Source organism: Lonchura striata, chromosome 6, assembly GCF_046129695.1.
Source record: "Lonchura striata isolate bLonStr1 chromosome 6, bLonStr1.mat, whole genome shotgun sequence".
Lineage (NCBI taxonomy): Eukaryota > Metazoa > Chordata > Aves > Passeriformes > Estrildidae > Lonchura > Lonchura striata.
In genome coordinates, this window is record NC_134608.1 from 17,716,208 (window position 1) to 17,735,771 (window position 19,564).

The 19,564-nt window shown below is 37.0% G+C and overlaps 1 protein-coding gene across 1 annotated transcript in view; it reads right to left on the reverse strand.

Moving 5' to 3' along the window:
• Positions 1 to 5,266: 5,266 nt before the first annotated feature.
• The window catches only part of TTC8 (tetratricopeptide repeat domain 8), a 38,278-nt gene continuing 23,980 nt past the window's right edge, over positions 5,267 to 19,564 (reverse strand). The window contains exons 9-15 of the mRNA XM_021540971.2: positions 18,156 to 18,243; positions 14,567 to 14,677; positions 11,846 to 11,985; positions 10,441 to 10,615; positions 9,307 to 9,429; positions 7,417 to 7,500; positions 5,267 to 5,830 (exon numbers count right to left, since the gene is read on the reverse strand). Coding sequence (XP_021396646.2) covers positions 5,714 to 5,830; positions 7,417 to 7,500; positions 9,307 to 9,429; positions 10,441 to 10,615; positions 11,846 to 11,985; positions 14,567 to 14,677; positions 18,156 to 18,243 — 838 coding nt within the window. The 3' untranslated portion in view covers positions 5,267 to 5,713. The remainder of the gene's footprint in view (positions 5,831 to 7,416; positions 7,501 to 9,306; positions 9,430 to 10,440; positions 10,616 to 11,845; positions 11,986 to 14,566; positions 14,678 to 18,155; positions 18,244 to 19,564) is intronic.

Here is a 19,564-nt window from a genome sequence, read left to right on the forward strand (position 1 = left end):
GAAGTGGCAGAAAAATGTTATGACCATGTCTAGCACTGACATTTAAATATCCATGGTCATGAAGACAAAGATGTCGCTGCTCCCAGGAGCATGGCACTCTGACGATCCATTAAAGACAAATAGATTTGTGGCACACCAGAAACTATTTGAAGCCTGTCAAACCACCTGCTGTGCTGCTCTGAACCTGAACTAAAGTGGGACTTCCAGAGGAGAAAGAAGAATTTATTTATAGTATGTACATCTTAGAATCCCACATAACAAGACTGTTTCTCCTCAGGGAGCTTGAACAGACCTGCAAGTTTGTCTGTTTGCACATTGTTATAAATGATAGAACCTAATCTTGACAAAGTTGGCTATGTTGCTGTGGGATAAACTCCAAGAGACCCAAAGGTGAGTTTTAGTACTACATGAAAATATTGTTTCCAATCTAAGTAGCACTTTTCCAGCTTCCTCTTACTCTGTCATTTGGGAGACTTGTGCCTGAATTACCATGTTTTCCCAGAAATGACATATATTTAGCCTGAAGGGATTTTGCTTACAACTTTTGTTACTTTACAATGTGTCATTGGCTTATGTTGCAGCACAGTAATGCTCACCAAGATAACATGGTATGAAGTTACAGGTGATGATGTGACATGAGCCATAGGCTACCCCAAGAAACAATTATTTTCCCTTCAGAATCACCTGTCATTACTTAGGCTTTTTTTCAGGAATTTTAAGTTTTGATCTAACTGAAAAAGTGTCTATTCTGGTAGTGGTGTCTTTTTCATTTTAAAGGCATTGGAGCATCTGAAGCTTCTGCTTAATTAGAGTCACTTTCTGAGATGGCTGAGTATGTCTTTTTCCCTTAAGATGATGTTGTATTCTGGTAGAAAATTGGTTTGAAAATTTGTGAACTCCACTTGTAATTGCTTAAAAGTTCATGTTTGATAAATACATACACATTGGCTAATAAAGATTATGAAGTCTGTCAAGGTGTGGCTGAAAAGTGTAAAGAATATCAGTAATTTATAAGTAGCTGCATTTTCTTTACTATTATATTAATTGTTTTTTGCTAATATACATATACCCCTGCAGAACAGGATCTCCCATTCCACCCACCCTTCCAAGTGTCCTGTTAGACTGGGGTCTAAGGTACCCTTGGAGAATTATTTCCTTCACTGTCTACAGTAACTCCCTTAAAGACACAGGCTATTAGTGGATGTCTTCCACATATGCAATAATGACAGCCATATCAATACTGACAAGATTTTTGATAAATATAGTTGTCTGCTTATTAGCCTACCTTCCCAGGATTTATACTGAATTTAAAGTCTTTCATTCATTCAAGTAGCTACCACTGAGTACCTTAATAAATTAATGCTTATAGACAGCATGTTAAGCCTATCCATCAGACATTGCAGGATTGCAGGCAGAAGTCAAGGGCCTTCAGAGTTTTTCTACTGGGCTTCCCCTGTCAGTATCTCTGGAAGAACTAACAATTACATCCTTGAAAATCAGGACAGATATGTGCATCTGTCTTCTTCTACCAATTCAAAAGAGAGTCAGTGACCATATACTTTACAACACTGTGGGCCTGAACTGTTGGTTTATGGCAATTCACATGAATAAAAATAGTCCAGGGCTGCTTTTAAATTGGCTTTTGGGTGGTTTCTCAGATAACATTAGTCCAGTCTCTTGATGGATGACCCTTGGTTATCATGATCAAAATTTATTGCTGGAAAGGATAATTAGTTAACATGTGTAATACCTTTAAAGGTGCTTGGTATTATTAAAATATATAGACTTATAAAAATATTGAACTGATAGTATTACAAAATTATACCAAAGCTAAAATGTAGAATCTTGGCAATTACTTTATGATTATGTAAACTGAATAAGCTGAAAATGCAATGAAACTATTGGGGTGGCCTAGTTGCTGGAACCAAGCTTCCTGGCCCTTAATGACTTTGCCCTTTCCATAGTGCTTAGCAAGGTTTGCATCCTGCTGTTTCTTCTTGTGTCTCATTTCTAATGGCTTCAAGACTTATCTTTGTCACACTATAATTGGTTTCACTGGAAATACCTGTCAAGAAGCAAGCAGGAAATGGAGGAAATCCCCACATTTGTATAGGCTGATATATTCTTATACACAATTAACAAAATGCACTATGTGTTGGGAAAAATTTTTTACAATGAACTCATTGCCTTGATTTTTTTACATATTTTATTCAGATTTAGTATCTAAATAGAAAACCTTTTTCAACTAAATCTTTATGCCCTTTTAGTAAACTAAACACAAGGAGAAGGCTGTGCACTAAGAAATTGCTGTAAGTAATCAACAAAATGAAAGTACATATAGTACTTGTACAGCCCCTTGTACAGCATAATTCAGGGTATGTGTACTTGATAATTTTGCAACAAAAATTGCTTTTGTGACATCCAGATTTAACCTGATTGCAGAAGCTTCTGAGTATCTACAGTTTCTGAGCACTCACTAACTCTAAAAACTCTGCTATTCAGGGAAACGAATAACACCACCTTACCAGCACAAGAATTCAAATGATACTAGAGAGTGACTGAAGATACAAGTCTGTAAATGACTTGAATATCAAATTCTCTAAGTTTTTGCTTTATTCATCTTCTAAGGCACAAAGAGAAACTTAATTTTGTTTTCATTTGCAGAGAAAGGGGCATTTTGCATTCTACCCTTGCCATGTGCTCTCCTGTTCCCTGTGACGGTGGGATAGCAGTACAGTGGCCCAATCTGAGTACCCACTGACTGAGGGTGTTTCAAGCCTGGAAAGACATGAATGAACTTGAAAGTATGCATCAGAAAGAAGATAAACATGCAGTAGGTAATGAGAGCTACTAAATACAAAATCTTTCACAAAACTTGATGATGCTCCAGCAGGTAATGGCTACTCAAGTACAAAATAAGTTAGTTAGAAGAAGCTCCTGGCTTAAAAAGCTTGACATGTCATACCAGAGATAAGACTAAATGACCCAAAAATCTCTCCCCCTCTAGTCTACAAAGAAAGGAAGCAATCAAATTTAAAATCTACTCACAGTAGCAATAACAAAATTGGATAATTATTCAGTCATGCCCTGACTGAACTGGCACCTAATGGCAAACTGTCTCTGTCCTGTACAACTTTTGAAACTTCTTTTTTCAGCCAAAATCATCCACAACCTTTAAGTGTGAATTGTGATTAATTTCAGCCACAGTTTTGTGGCTACAACAGCTGTGGCTATAACTTCTAGCAGAAGAATCAAATTCCTTTAATAATCTAACCCTAACATTATCACCTTTTAATTGGATTCATCCATTAGAAAGACCCCAGCAAGAAGGATGGTCATGAAGGATAAAACTGATGGCAACAGCCATAAACCCTTTCTTGCAGGGACAAGAAACTTCAAGACCCCCAGACATCTGCTTTGAGCTTCCTTTCAGGCAGCTTTGTTGGGGAACTATCAGCACTGTAGATTAAAAAAAATGGTGGGTCTTTTAAACTGTGTTCTATTCTCTACTCTGAAGAGGCTTTGTAAATGCTGGCCAAACATACATGGCGCTGTGCTACAGGTTGGAGGAAAAGTGGTTTCCGCGTTACAGCACTGCGGCTCGCAGGCGCTTCGGCCCGGGGCTGCCGGGGCATCTGCTTGCTGCGGCTCACCCCGAACTAACACACCATGAAATCCAAAGATTCTTCCAGCAAGAACAGCCTGCGCTGTATTGCTGTACTCATTACCACATTTGATTTCATTTGTACTGTGCTCATTGTGAAAAATACACTGTCAGACCCTTGCTTTGGGGTACGAAAGATCAACAAAGCAAATTGCTGCTGCCTTTTGGGGCAGTCAAAATACACCACCTAAGATAAATTTGGAATGGCTTGAAGATGCTGCAGAGTAGGGAGCTAAAAAGGTTTTAATCCTTGATTAGAACTTTGTACTTTTTGGGGTGGGGGGAAGGTGAAGTTTTTTTAACATCTGATTTGCACAAGCATATTGTGTGAAGGATTCCTTAACATATATAATCCTTTTCCCTTTTGATCTTCATACATTCCCCAAAAAGAATAATGAAGTTGGAGCCATATTGTAAGGGGCACTGTTTGCTTGAAGAAAAACACTTACTCAGATCATTAACCTGAGCAGTGAAAACATTCGGTGGCATCTTATAAGCACCTATGAGGAACTAACAAGCAGCCACAATGGATTAAAAACTGGAGTGGCATTACTCATTTCTGTTCCAGTTCATATAGAAATAGGCTTATTTACTATGCAGTTTGAAAATTACTTCGAGTTAATAATATGACATTCAAAAATTCCCAACAGTTGTGTTTAAACTGCTGAGACAATTTTCTTTTCTGGTACATCTCTAAGTTTAGTAATGACAGCTGGAAAGATACAAATACCACAGATCAAAGGATGGAACTTTCCTCTAAATTCTTGCATTTTAGCAGCAAGTAAAATCTTAACTATTGAGAATTACTGGCAACTAAGATTCCCTTTTAAATAGATTGGTATGAATTTCCCATAATATAAAATGGACAAAATAAAATTCCATAAAAGATGCTCTATCTACTCAGCCAATAATGTTTTTGCACTTTGCACCATGTGACAGCAATTACTGAGTGTTTCTGTCACCTACAGAATGCTCTCTGGGGGAACCTGTGGGCACAATTCTCTAAGCTCCCTAGCATCCAACTTCACCAGCTACAACCATTGAAGATGAGCATGGAGAAATAACAAATACTAAAAAAAAATACATAATATTCATAAGCATGTTTAAGGTTGCCCCTTAAGGTAAGATATTCCCCTAATATACTAGAGAAACATGAAAAGATTTCAAAAGTCTGTTTCAGGATGTGCCATTTCAGATTGCCTTAACAACCCACATTTCTTAAAGGTCTTTTAAAAAGGTCAGGTTTGGAATTCATGCAAATTTATTCCTTTTAGCTAAAACACAAAGTATTACTTCATTAGTTGTTAGTAGTACTATTCCTGTAGTTAGATTGATCCAAATATTTATTTAGCAACAGTACCTATGTGGTAGCGCATGTAATCACCCCATCAATGCCTTGTTCACAACTATTAGCTCTTAATTCTGCAAGTTTCTAAATGCCCTTCTCCCTCACTGAGATCCAGAATAAACTCCCTCCTGGGCAGAGAGCAACACGGGCATTTATGCAATTTTCTACCAGTTCTGTGGAGTCTCTCAAAATGTTAAGACTATCAACCCAGATTTTCATGGCAATAAGGATGTAATTTAACTTACATACACAAATGAGAGCATACAAATGGAATTTATTTAACTCATACAGTACAAGGAATATTTTGCTTTACATATGTATTTAAAATTCTTTATAAGTATTTTCATTTTAAAACCTAACATTCAGTAAGAAAGTTAGGAAGTATTTTTACTCTGTTTATTCACAGATTGTCACACAGGAATGTTTAAAACCAATTTCTTTTCTGCATAAAAGTCACAAAAAAAATATTTTCTGTAATCTCTTGTGTACATAGTTGCAAAGTTTTCTAGCTGCATTTGAATAAGTGTTTTCATTTAACATTGTAAGAAATTGAAACTCAATCTTTTCTTGCTACTCAAAGTAACACAAGCTTTGCCACAGGAATGCATAAAGTATAGTTCATCTACTTTGAGCTGGTGTTCTCAAAATGTGTATGGGACATTTGCTCAGGCTAGGTTCTTATGTAATAAAAAATTTGCTCATCAGAGCATAGCAAAGTGTTCCTTTAACTGTTTGATGAGCTGCTGTGTATCAACATGGCCTGGAAATGCTTCTTCAGACTTCTGAGCCACTGTGTAACTTCTCTGAAGATCTCCAACCTGTAAAAACACACAAACTAATTTTGAAAATCCAATCACTGCAGTGTTTGCATCATGTATTCTTTATATTCTGTGCAGTACATTTCTGACGCTTGCAAATTTTAAGCACTGCTGGTCCAGAGAGTGAACAGTCAGTGTAAAGACATTTGGAGGCAGGATTATATCACACATCAAGGGATGAGAAAGACAGAAATGTCATTTTAATGGATGCTTTAAGACATCAACTTAACATACTCCATTTCACCCAACTTCTTGGAGAATGGTCAAGGTACACACCATGCCCAGTGCTTGAAGTATGGAGAAATAAAAAAAAAAGGTTTTGCTTTTAAACTCCATAGAAGTGCTATTGTATAAACAAGCAAAACACAACTCATCAGGACTGTGCAAAAAAACCTAGCTGTGATTTCCTGCTTCCTCACAGAGATGCACAACAGTGTTGGAGAACTAATGGTGCTCCTCTGTTGCTTTTAGAAGAAATTGTTCCCTACTTAAAGAACTTCAATTTCTTTCCTAAAAAGCCATCATTTTTGGGAAGGATTAAAAGAAAAGCATCCCAGAAAGTGGGTCCAGTAAAAAAGAACTCAAATATTTGGGAACACATCTAGTAAGAGTGATTACTTCTGAATGGAAAAGGAGGAGCTATAGACAGCCAGGAGGTCTTTTTTGCCTGTGCATCACTCAACACAGAGCTTCAGTGTGCCAAGAATTCTCTGAAGGATAAAAAGCCAAGGCCCCAACCAGAAAAGTCATGTTTTGCAAACCATGGTCTTACACTGAATTTAAGGACTGCATTACCCCACTGCACCAATACCTGGCTGATGTGGCTGGCTGTCTTCTCCCATAAGACAGCCCTGTGCAAAATCTACGTAACAAGACATTTGCAGACTAGGATTTACTCCCCAGAGAGTAAGTAAAAAATGAAATTATTCAACACCCTCTTGTGTTTCACAATGGAGAGGATACACTTATAAATTAATGGTTTATTCTCTTCTTAATATGTGTACTTCAGCATCTGTAGGAGTGGAGCTCCCCACACAACACAGAATCATAACAGAATCATGAAGGTGTAGACACAAGCAAAGGAGCAAATTTTTTCTCGTGAAGAAACAATAAAAAAATTTTACAAGTTTCTCTTATTAACAGGCATGCTGTACACTGTTAATACAGTGTCTTAGACACTCTGGATGAAATAGATTAATACAAAAAAATCAGAGGTTGTAAAGCTGAGTAACAGATTTTCCTTTTGAGATCAGTAAGATACTATCAGTAAAGGTTATTATTATTCTGAAAAAGCTTATGACTGTAAAGACTGTAGATGGAATTGTTCATCTTCCAGGCATTTGGACAATTATAAAGCAACTTCATAGCCAGTTGGCTTCATTTTTTCTCAAAAGCAAACACTGGAGTGGCTACTTTGACACACTTCTAGGTATTAAAATGAAAACATAATTTAACGTTTTCCTTGAGTTGAATGTACTCCATATTCTTTTGACGTATCTATCTCAAATTCTTAGTAATAACAATAAAAACCCACCTGGATAACAAAGGCTCAAATTTTAGATTACAAGAACAGAACGATGCATTACCTTCTCTGAGAGTATGGCAACATTGAAATGGGGCTCATACATGTGAGGTGCTAAAGATGCAGCAGTCTGCAGCAAAGCTCTTGCCTATACAGAGAAATGATAAAGTAATATAGTGACATCTGGGAGGGAGAGTAACAAGAATCTAGTGCAATATTCATAATCCTTAAAAGAAATCATCCTATGTTTACTAAGACATTACTAACAAAGCCATTTTCAAAAAGGTTAAATCAATAGTATAGGCATAAGAGAGTCAAATAACATTGAAATGAATAAAGGTTTTGGTTGAATCAGGAAAAAAATTATTGGGACATACTAAATTAAGCAATTCAATTTTAAACCCTGAGGACAATACATCAAGTAAATTAAATAAAACCCAAAGTATCTAAAAAACACCCCACTGTATTTATTCTGTTATCTCTGACAGCTCTGTCTTAGGCATTCCTGAAACCATAAATTTTATCTGTAAATTATAGCTTTCACATTCAGACATTTAAATAAAATTAGGGGTGTTTTTCTCACTAGAAAAATAAAGGCATAAAAAGGTAAAACTAAGTATCAGAGTGTATAGCTTCATGTTGTAAATCCAATGAAGAATTAAGGTCTACTTGTGAAAGATTTTACTAAAAACAATGCAGAACTTAATGGGGGAAATTCCAAAATGTTTAAAAAAAAAAGTAACTATAAACTGTGGCTAGACTGAGCTAGGAACTTACTAATACTTCCTTCATCTGAAAAATCTGAGTACACGCAACAGTACTTATGAAACAACATTGTGAAATAAAATCCAAGATAAGTAAAATATCATCCCTGTTTTTATTCTTCTGTGCATATTTTAATTGCCAAAATGATCCAAATGTTTAATTATACATGTGATACAAGAAGAAAACTGAAAATTTTAAGATAAAAACTAAAGTAGGCAGCAAGCTAGTCTAAGGGAAAGGCTCTGCAGTGATAGTTATGAGCAATCACAACTTCCACAATTGAGGGTATGCTCCGCTAGGGAAATAAATGCCTAAAAAGTAACTGATTATGAAACTGAAACTAAACTCAAAGTTTATCTGTCACTGGAAACATCCAGTTCTAGGTTCATTTCAGTGTTTCCATGGTAATTGCTAGGTTATCTGAATAAAGTTACCTTCTGTCTAAGAGAATCTGCTCTTTAAAAAAGTACTTATAATTTGTTTTAGCTCTATGATGTATATATGAATCCATCAAATTAGCTCGCTCTCATGAGGTTTAAAACAGGCCCACAGTAGTTCTATCCAAAACTGTCCAAAAAAACAAATATTCATTTTCCCTGCATGTGTATAAAAATGGTTACATTTATTCCACCATTCATGTCAGTTATACATCTAAGCACAATACACTTAGTATACTCACATTAGGTAAGACGAACCACCAAGCTTATTGATGCAAAATTTATCAAGACCCTATTGCTTTCTGACAAAATTCTAATGCAACTGCCTTGCTAAAAAAGCCCCAATTTTCAAGAGATAATCTGATTGCTCTTTTCTGCCACCCAACAAAAGTATGTTATCTACATTTATAAACTGAATATACAGTCAAAGTTGTCTTTTAAGTGAACACTTCAAAGTCATGGGGTGTGCTTTGGTTATTGATTAAAAAAAAATCTCAACAACTGAAAAGTTATTGAAACCTTGCTGGTCTTTGATGACTCATTTGGATATGCCAAAGAATAAGCAGTTTATTGGGAGATGGCATGACAATACAAAGCTTACACTGAAACATGTATAATAGGCATCCATATTTTCTGCCTGTAACAGTAAGTTAGACATTCATATGATGCCTCCACCTCAGAGAGATGACGTGCTTGTTAAATACAAAATGCCTAAATGAAGGATTCTCCTTAGGCTGAGATTCAGCACTGACCTGTTCAATGTGACCTTTTCGCATTTCCAGCACAGCCAGGTTGTTGTAAGCTTCTGCATAGTCATTATTGTTGACTAATGTCAGCTTGAAACACTGGTAAGCCAGATTCAGGTCTCCTATGCCCTAAAAGAAACACTGTGTTTTCATTTGTGAAAAGATTGGAAACAACATGCATCTGTTTTGGTTTTTGGAGTATCTTTTCACCCATAAGTACTACAATGGAATGAAAATTACAATAAAAACATGCTTATCAGAAACATATGTGCTTCCCAGATCCTCTCATTTTTTCCTTATTCTTTCTATAGATAGAATCATTTCTCTCCAGCACAAACTTCCATGCTTCAAGTGATATTCACTTCATCTAATTTAACCTTTGGATGATTAAAGTGATTTCTAAAGATTATGCTATTTGCTACTGTCTGAGCAGGGTAAGGAAAACTGAGATGTCTCCAGAGAGGAAGTCATCTTGCTTCTCTGTCTACACATATTTAAGTTAAGGAGGAGTCACTTCTCATACGGAGCAGCTGACTACTACTACTCTAGTGTTAAGACTGACACTGACACAGCATCAGGTTAAACATCAGAAGTGACAAATGCTGAAAAGTGAAAGCACCTCAGTTCAAATTTCAATCTTTAAGGCAGTATAAATTACTGTGTTTATCCTAGCTGCAGTACAAGACAAACAGTTGTGGTCTTGAATCAATTTATTATCAGCAATTGAAGACAACTCATGTTAGAAAACTCATGTCAAAAACTTTATTCAGCAAACTTATTCTGGGCATGTAGCTAAAGAGAAATCCAACACAACTTATTGGAAAACATCTGAAAAAATGGGCAAAACTGTAAGACTTCAAGGGCTGGTATGTGTTGCAATTTTTTCAGAAAGATGGGAAGGTTAAAGACAGTGGGGAGTGAGCATCTTTTAGCAGGAGAAAGCCACATTCTGTAAAGAGTTTTTTCTCTTGCTGCTTCTTCCACACTGAAGCGCAAATAGACATTCCATCTGTACTGGACTTTATCCTGTACACTATCAGGATTCATATTTTCAAGAAGGGAAATTACTCCTTCCTAGTTATTTTTTGACATTTTTTGTAAATTTGACTTATTCAAAAAGATGGTTAATATTTTTCATACCACAGCCACGTGTCCCAAGTTGTACCACACATCTGCTGTCTCCTCCTCATTTTCAGCCAAAAACAGTGCCCGTTCAAATGAAGATAGGGTCATATCATATTGCTGGGCATAGAAGCAACAGAGGCCCAGATTGTTAAAGAGCTGGCAGTTATAAACACCCATCTGCAGGAGCCGTCTAGATTGAAAGAAAACATTTGTTTTATTTCTTTTTTAAAATTTATTTCAAGTAGGAGTTCTACTCTAAAAGAAAAAGTTCTCTTCTTCTTTCTCCCTATTCTGAGAGGGTATAAAAATCAAGTGTTTTGGTTCTAACAGTCCTTCACTTACTACTTTAACGAAGGACAGTGCAAGGTATTTTTTAGTAGAATCACAACTGTGCAAAAGTCTGTGTAAATTAGTAACTTCTGTCTTCTTGACTGGGTCACATGATCTGACTTTACTGTAAGACAGAGATGTAGCAGACTTTCTCTGTTTCTAATCCCTCGACATAATCAAGCTGTAGTTTGCTGCAGTTACTTTATATAACTCTTAAGACTTCAATTTTTTGCTTGATTCCCATCCTTCAGTACTGCTCAGTAATAGTACTGCAGTAATAGTATATTTAGATGTGAATCCATATTAATCTTACACATCAAACATAACTCAGATTTTGATTCATATTGATATTGTTCAATGTGCCTTTTAAAATGGAGATGTATTATAAAAATTCTGTTTATTCATATTTATAGGAATAAACAGAAATGCTATCAGGGCCAGGAAAAAAGAGGGCTGCTATCTGCAGCATGAATGTGAGTTTCTGAACCTAAAGCATAAAAGAGCTCAAGTTCAACAGAAATGTGATGATAGTTCTCTTGTTGACTTAATCTGCTCTTAGCGAGGGAATGTCAGGCTCCTTTGTACTCTGACTGTATTGAAATAAAAATCAAGCAGCAGTGTTTAACACTATCTTTTCACTGCTTTCAGTAAAACACACAGGAAGCCCAGCCCACATTCCAAGTCAGGGACTTTGTGGTCACAACACCTGGTCCCTGGTGGAGTAAGGGCTAGAGAGGAAGTCCTTGTGCCTTCTGTATGCAATTGAAGTTGAGGGTAAGATCCACTGTTTGCAAACTGCCTCATTCTGTGAAAGAACTTTCCTTGTGTATTGGCTGAATGACAATCTGTGTTGATACTTCTACATACTCCTCATCTAATGATTACAAGTTTGTAGTGATGTACTTATCACTGTATAAAAAGATACAGAAGTTGTTACGCTGATTTTATGGCAATATTTATCCAAATGCTCATTCATATTCCTATGCCAATCTCCTAATTCATTTTTTTCCTGCATTACAAAGATCAATTCTTTATATTACTTTCTCACATATTCTGTTCCCCCTCCCTCCATCTCCATAAGCACAGATACCTGTAAAACCGCAGAGCTATCTCAGGTTGGTCTGAATAGAAATGGTTACTGCCAATGCATGCAATGGCTTCCACATGAGTATTGTCTTGTTTCAAAACATCTTTATAGTACTCTGCAGCTGAGGAGATATTGTTCATTTCCTATACAATTGGACAAAAAGATCCAATTACTTCTACTGTTTATCACCTATTTTTAATGTGGAACTCATTAAAATGTTAATCTACTGAGTGCTTTATCTATGCCCTGTAGAGTACCTAACTGAGATTAATTTTACATATTCTTAAAGTTCTCTGATTGTACCATTCAACACCACTTCTTCACAAGAAACACACATATCCATGAGTTATAACTTTACCTGAAATTAACTCTATGCCACAGCTACAAAAATAAATTTATTTGGTTTTTATTTTTCAGAAAAAGAGACAGCCTGTTGTATTGAGTTTGGAAGTTGAAGGGGGACTACAGAGGTGGTTTCTGTGAGAAACTTCTAGAACTTCCTCCACATCCACCAGAGCCAATGCCAGCCAGCTCTATAATGGACCCACTGCTGACCTCAAGGCTGAGCTCACCAGAGAAGGTAGTTCAATCTCTGTGGTAACATATAATATGTTTAAAAGGTTAAAAGAAGTTATTGCACAATGTAATTGTGATCAGGAAGAGAGGAGTGAGAATATGTGAAAGGAACAACTCTGCAGACACCAAGGTCAGTGCAGAAGGAGGGGCAGGAGGTGCTCCAGGCACTGGAGCCAAGATTCCCCTGAAGCCCGTGGTGAAGACCATGGTGAGCAGCTGTGCCCCTGAATCCTATGGAGGTCAGCAGGGGAGCAGAGATCCACCTGGAGCCTGTGGAGAAGCTCCATGCTGGAGCAGGTCACCCTGCTCTGGGCTGTGACCCTGTGGCAAACCCATTCTGGAGCAGACTCCTGGCAGGAGCTGTGGTCCCATGAGGACAAGAGCCCACACTGGATGAGGTTCACTGACAGGACCTGTGACCCTTGTGACCTGGGGGACCCATGCTGGAGCAGCACCACATGCAAGAGACATCTGCTGCTTCCTGCACAAAGTCTTGTGATACTCAGAACTGTGCAGTCTCTAGCACAGTAACACAGAACAGACTGACTTCTCCAGATAATGGCTCAACTATTTTCAGTGTTTTTTAAATCAAGTCATTAATCACTCTGGACACAAATGAGAATATAATTGCATATGAAAATCTATTATGTGTCTTTGAAAACAGGAATCATGAATTTATCGAAACTTGTACTACCTAGGATATGACAGTTAAGAGAACTGTATTGTATATAAATACATGCTTGGAAGGGTGCTACATGGAAGATGAATTAGGGTAAACTCACTGCTACAAATGCTAGTGCACTGTTTCTGAGGGGTACAAGGCCCTGAGAATCTTATCCTATACAAGAAAGAAAAATCAAAAGATCAAACTTGCTTCTATGTTTATATAGGAATAATTTCTACCTGTGTGCTGTAGATACAATGTGCTCCCAATGTAACTAAAGAATAAGCCTTTATATAACCTCAGCAGTGTATTTAGCAACAAAAAAAAAAAAAAAAGGATTTATTGTGATTCAAGGAAATAGTAATAAAGCAGTCCCTTTGTCCCTTTAAAAATTATGCATTGTTTTTTAAACCAAAAATGCTCTACAACTCTTTGTACTGTCAAAAGTCAGTGACTGAGAAGAAAAGCTCTGATTAAGATGTCTGATACACATATTCCACTTCTGAGTCTATATAATGAAAGCAGTCCTATGCTGCAGTGCAAATCTTTGCTAATGAAGCTATAATCCTTCACTCAAGTGTCAGTGCAAAACTAGATCCTATCAAAAATATGCTGCTCTTTAATAATTCCTTAAAGGGTTATGCAATGTTATGTATGGTTCTGCAAAATAACATCTATATTAAAAACTACTCAACAATTCAGAAAGAAAAGCCTCCAGAAATTATGCAGCTGGTTTTTTCTTGCTGAAGGACAAAAGGATTTAATATGAAAATGGATTAAAGCTCAGGGTTAGATGAGAATAATGAGAACAGGATAGAATGCCAAGCAGGAATATAGACACACACACAAAAAAAAAATCATTACTTTGTTTTTAACATTTGATCTGGAATAGCACTTTACCACTTTTCAGTGCAAAAACAATCTGAAATCCACTGTTTGACATGAAAATACACAATTTTAAAATATAAAATACACGATTACCATGCTAAAGTGAAACTACTTTATAACTAATCCTACTTAATACAACATTTACTTCCTAACTAAGAAACATTCACATTCTAACTGTCCTCAGAGCATTAAGAGGATAATGGCAACACATAGTGCTAATAAAAACAACACAGACAAACTATGTTGCTGTTTAATTTTGCTGGTTGGTGACTAGAGCAGTTTTAGTATGATGAAATACATATAAACTAGCAAGGAGAATATCTGGGCAACTTGACTTAACATGGAACTTGCTTCTGTATGCCAAGGGCAAATGGGATCTCAGTAGTGTGATTAATCATTGAAACAAATAAGCCTGCAGGGCTCCCCTGACGTTACCCTGTTACCTGTGTGGAAAGTTACCTGTTTTGCATTAGTGACACTGAAAATCAGCACAGTTGGTTTTTGATGACCTTACAGTTATATTCAACTATTGACTCTTTTTTCTTGCTCAAGCAGCTACATTTGGCCCCTATAAGGATTGCATAGTGGGTGCATACCTCGTAGATTCTGGCAATTCCACAAAGAAGAGTCACTTCTCCAGGAAATCGCTCTAACCCTTGCTTGAAAAGGTTCAAAGCTGTTACAGGCTGATCCAAGCGCAAATACACCTAAGCAAATAAAAAGTGTATATAGATGTCAAATGTCTGACTTTTATACGTGTTCTGCTGTTTAACAAGGGACATAAATAAAAGGGATGACACCTGACACCTCCATTTGTGCAGGAAACCATTAGCTGAGACGATGAATAATACTGGGAAAATAATGGAGTGAAGAAATCTGTGTAATGAAGATAAAATAGGCTATTTAAGATAATTAAATTTACCTCATACAATCTATACATTATTAATTTGAATATTACTAGTTTTATGTTAGTTACTATCATATATAATATAGTTTTGACACTGAGGTGAAGGTATCACCTTGAATATTTTCCTGTTTAATGTATTTTCAAAAACTTGTGTTTGGGCTTGAAAGAACTGGATCTTCAGGTTGATAGTGCTGTAATATCAAAAGACTGCACTGCACAGAGCAGTGACACTTTCAAGCTTCCTTACTGCCCAACCAGCCCCCCCAGTCACAAACAATAAAATCCTATGGAAAGAGGGCAGTTTTGCCTCCATGAGTTTGACTTCTGTGTTGATTATGAAAATGTGCAATGTGGAGAATAGTTGTGTGAGAACTGACACCAAATATATCCAGTATTGATAGGGACCAACACCTCAGCAGCTGAATGAGAGTACAACTCAAAGGCCCTCCTGCCATGGGGTATGGTAAACACAGCTACAGCAAAGGGAAAAAGCCTGCACACATGCTTTGGGAAATTAGATGGCTAGAATGATTTATCTATCTCCCACTAAGTGGAAAACGATTTTGTTGAAAAAATAGTATATTAATCAGTGCTAATATTTGATACTACTAAAGAAGAGAAGGAACCTGTGACTGCTATCCTGATACAACCTTTTTGTGATGAAATGTAAAACAAATATCAGTCTTAGCTGAACACCTGAGAAACCTCCAATTTCTGCTTTTGCCCTTAAACTTCACGGACTTTTAACTACCAACAATTACAAGTGTACATTGTTTTTTTTCGTAATCCCATAGATATATACTGCTGTAGACATTTGCAAAGAATGCTTTCCTACAACACTCAATGACATTCTTAATTGTGAAAGAGCTAACAAATGTGTCTTCCAAGAAAGGAATAGTCATTCCAAGTTGGTCATTGGCAAAATGTTAAAATACAGACATTTTTTACACTCGTTCTCCCAATGTCACTCACATTTCCTGTATTAAGCTAAAAGACTAATGTCTTCTTGTGAAAATCTATAAAAGAGTTAGGGTTTTGGAGGGCATGGTACTTAGTAGATTAGAACTGCATTAATTACATCATTAACCGTGAATGATGCATCCAATTTAAAAAATGGACAGTGTGAAACTCCCCTAGATCTGCCCCCTTTTTATATTTTTATCTTTGTTTACGAAGTATGTTTTCTGAGCATTAATGACTTAAATCTGCTCTATTGCTTTATCTAGAGGCTGACACCAAAGATGCATTCACTACAGATGCTAAGACCACACAGCCACAGTACTCTATTATGTAATTCCCATATCCAGTGTGATAACCACACTATCCAACATCTCCATAGACAGTAGAGCTGCTCTCTAGATAAGTGGCAAAATAAATTTTTTTAAAAGTGGGGCCATTTCCATCTACTCACAGTTGCTTTTTGAAGACCTGCTCTTTAAAAGTACTACAACTATAGTAATTACGGTTTATACACTAAAAGCAGAATAGCTCCATTCTATTTTTGGTCTCTCGCTTATCTCTTGTAAAAATATCCCATTTCTAGCTCTTCTAGGTCATGAAATACTTTGTAACTTCACAGCAGGTCCATACTGCTTTAAAGATTCCTACTTTTTCTTTTTTATTTTTGTAAACTACATTTCAAGGGAGAGATCACTTCATGAAGATATTATTAAAAACCCAGATAGCTGTTGAAATAATGAATATAAACAAAACTAACTAGTGTTGTAGAATCAGTATATTTCCAAAGAACTTTATGCAATCTTATTATTTTTTAATGGCTGCTTAACTCAAGCCTGAATTTTTCAGTTCTGTTAAATAGAGCCATATCTTTGTAACTTATGCTATTGTCTGTCCACTGACAGTCACTAAATTATGCTGTGCAATGTTTTATACTGGAGTAAGCTGGTCTATAGAGTGGGAGGTGGAAGTTCAAATGCAGCTCCTGCCTAGTATTGATGTAGGGGGATGCAAATCTCCTGTAATGAATCACTGTTTGTTAATCCAATTACTCTGCCAATTAAATAATTCTGTGTAGTTCATGGAGCGAGTCCAGGGAAGGGCCAACAAGATGACTGGAGGGATGAAACACCTCTCCTGGGAGGAAAGCTGAGAGAGTTGAGTCACCTGGAGAACAGAAGGATGTGGGGTCACCTAATTGCAGCCATCCAGTACTTGACAGGACCCCACAAGAAAGCTGAAGAGGGACTTTTTACAGGGACATGTAGTGACAGGACAAGGGCGAATGGCTTTGACCTGAAAGATGGTATGTTTATATTACATAGTAAGAAGACATTTTTCACTATGGGGGTGGTGAGGCATTGGAACAGGTTGCCTAAAGAAACTACGGATGCCCCATCCCTGATAGTGTTCAAGGCCAAGCTGGATGGGGCTCTGAGCAACCTGGTCTAGTGGAAGACATCCTTATCCATGGGAGGGGAGGGATTGGAACTGGGTGATCTGTGGCATCCCTTCCAACCCAAACTATTTTGTGATCCTATGTATTTTGTAGAACAACTTGTGATAGAGACAGGAAAATTAATAAGCTTCAGTGAATTTCAAACACAGTACTGAAGACATGTCTCTAGACAGCAATGATGATCATTTAAATACAAAACTTAAATTGCTCAGGAAATGTAAAACACATATGAATATCTGAGTTTTCTACTAGCAATGATGACTTTTGGACAGGCCTGTGACAGCCAGCTTAAGGGGAACTGATAAAAAACAACTGGTTTCATCTCCTAGGACACAATGAAGAAAAATGCAATTTTAGTTTCTCACAGGCCATGCTTTATTGAATGTCTTAGAAAACATTTATAATCAAATGTGTATCTTGATAAACAAGTAGTTCTGAGACTCATCTGTGCCATTTGTTCTTATGAAGCTTTTAATGCCTTTATTTTGACAGAACATTCCCCGTTTCAAGGTCTCTGATTGCTTCCTTTAAGCTCACTTTGTTTTGATTTTGCTTGTGAAACTAGGATTCTTGAGCTTTGCTCTTTGTTTACAGATTTATTGTATTTGTTTCCTAGGAGACCATATATAGCCACATTGTTCTTCATACTGGAACTCCAATAATTTTTTAGCTACATAATCCTCACTGGAATTTAGAACAAAGAATCCAGTAACATAGAACATTCTTTAAAATCTTGTTTGTGAAATCTGGAAGCTCTAAAATAATTTTGTAAACTATTGACTTCCATTGCAACTGTTAGCATGTATTGCCTCAGGCATGGAGACCACACACTTCTAAACACAACTATGTATCTGTGACTTACTTTTGCCAAGTACAAGATTGTATCAACCATGTCCTGCTGTTTAAGGGCCGATTTAAATTGTTTTTCAGCTTCACGATATAATCCCAACCTAAAGAGACAACAGATACATATTAAAGGTACTTGTTTACTGGGTTGTTTTTTGTTTGTTTGTTTGTTTATTTTTAATAAGCTTATTAAATAAACAGTCCAAACTAAACCAAACATAAACTGCCTGAAAGCACACTTTATGACCACATATTTGTGTGCACATTAACAAAAAACGTGTTATTATTTAAAGATAACAAAACAAACATTCAAAAAAGACACATCCATGAAATTTGGCCCCCTCTTATACATGCAGCCTTCTGGAACAGCCGAATGGTGAATAATGATGTACTCATATTCATAGGAATTCCTCCTATTCTTTAAACAGACAGTAAAAAATGAGCAATTAATGTCTCAACTCTACCCAAACTGTTTCAGACCAGAATTTTCTCACCCATGGCAAAAATCACACATGAGCTCTACTGCGAATGAACATCATAGAAGTCTATTTAATCTCAAAGGCATTATTTTGCATAATTACAGTCAAATGTTTTGCACTAATCTATAAAAGCTACCTAACGACAAATTAAGAGGACTGGTGCAATTTTAACAACAGAAAATGGTACACTTTCTCATATGCAAATTGCCTTTTGCTTCCTTCAGACACAGAGCACATCCTTGGTGAAGAAATGCAAAACACAAACAGAACAAGACAGCTAAAATGCAGAAGCACAGCCAATGGGGACATAAAGTATTTTGGGTTCCTGGAAGTCCATGTACCTGCCTGGATGCATTAGTCTCTATAACACTATTAATAAAAATCCTGAAAATAATTAATGACTTCCATAAGAAGCTGACATGTCTCTGATGTGTGACAGAGCCAATGCCAGAGGGCTCCAAGATGGAATCATGGCTGGTCAAGACTGAGCCCACCCATGATAGTGGTACTGCCTCCATAATCAGCATAGGAATAATGTTAACATGCAGGGATAATGCATTTAAGAAGGAAAAAACAGTACAATAGCAGGCAGAGAGAGGAGTAAGAATTTGTGAGAAGAGCTTTGCAGACACCAAGGTCAGTGCAGAAACAGCAGGAGGAGGTGCTCCAGAAGCTCTTCTGCACCCCTTGGTGAAGACCATGGTGAAGCAGCTGTGTCCCTGCCCTGCAGTCCATGGAGGACTAACAGGATGCAGAGATCCACCTGCAGCCTGTGAAGGAACCCATGCTGGAGCAGGTGGATGCCCAAAGGGGACTGTGACCCTGTGGGATGCCCATGCTGGAACATACTCCTGGCAAGACCTGTGGCCTCCTGGAGAGATGAGCCCACACTGGAGAAGATCAACCAGCAGGACTTGTGACTTTGGGGAGGACTCATGCTGGAGCA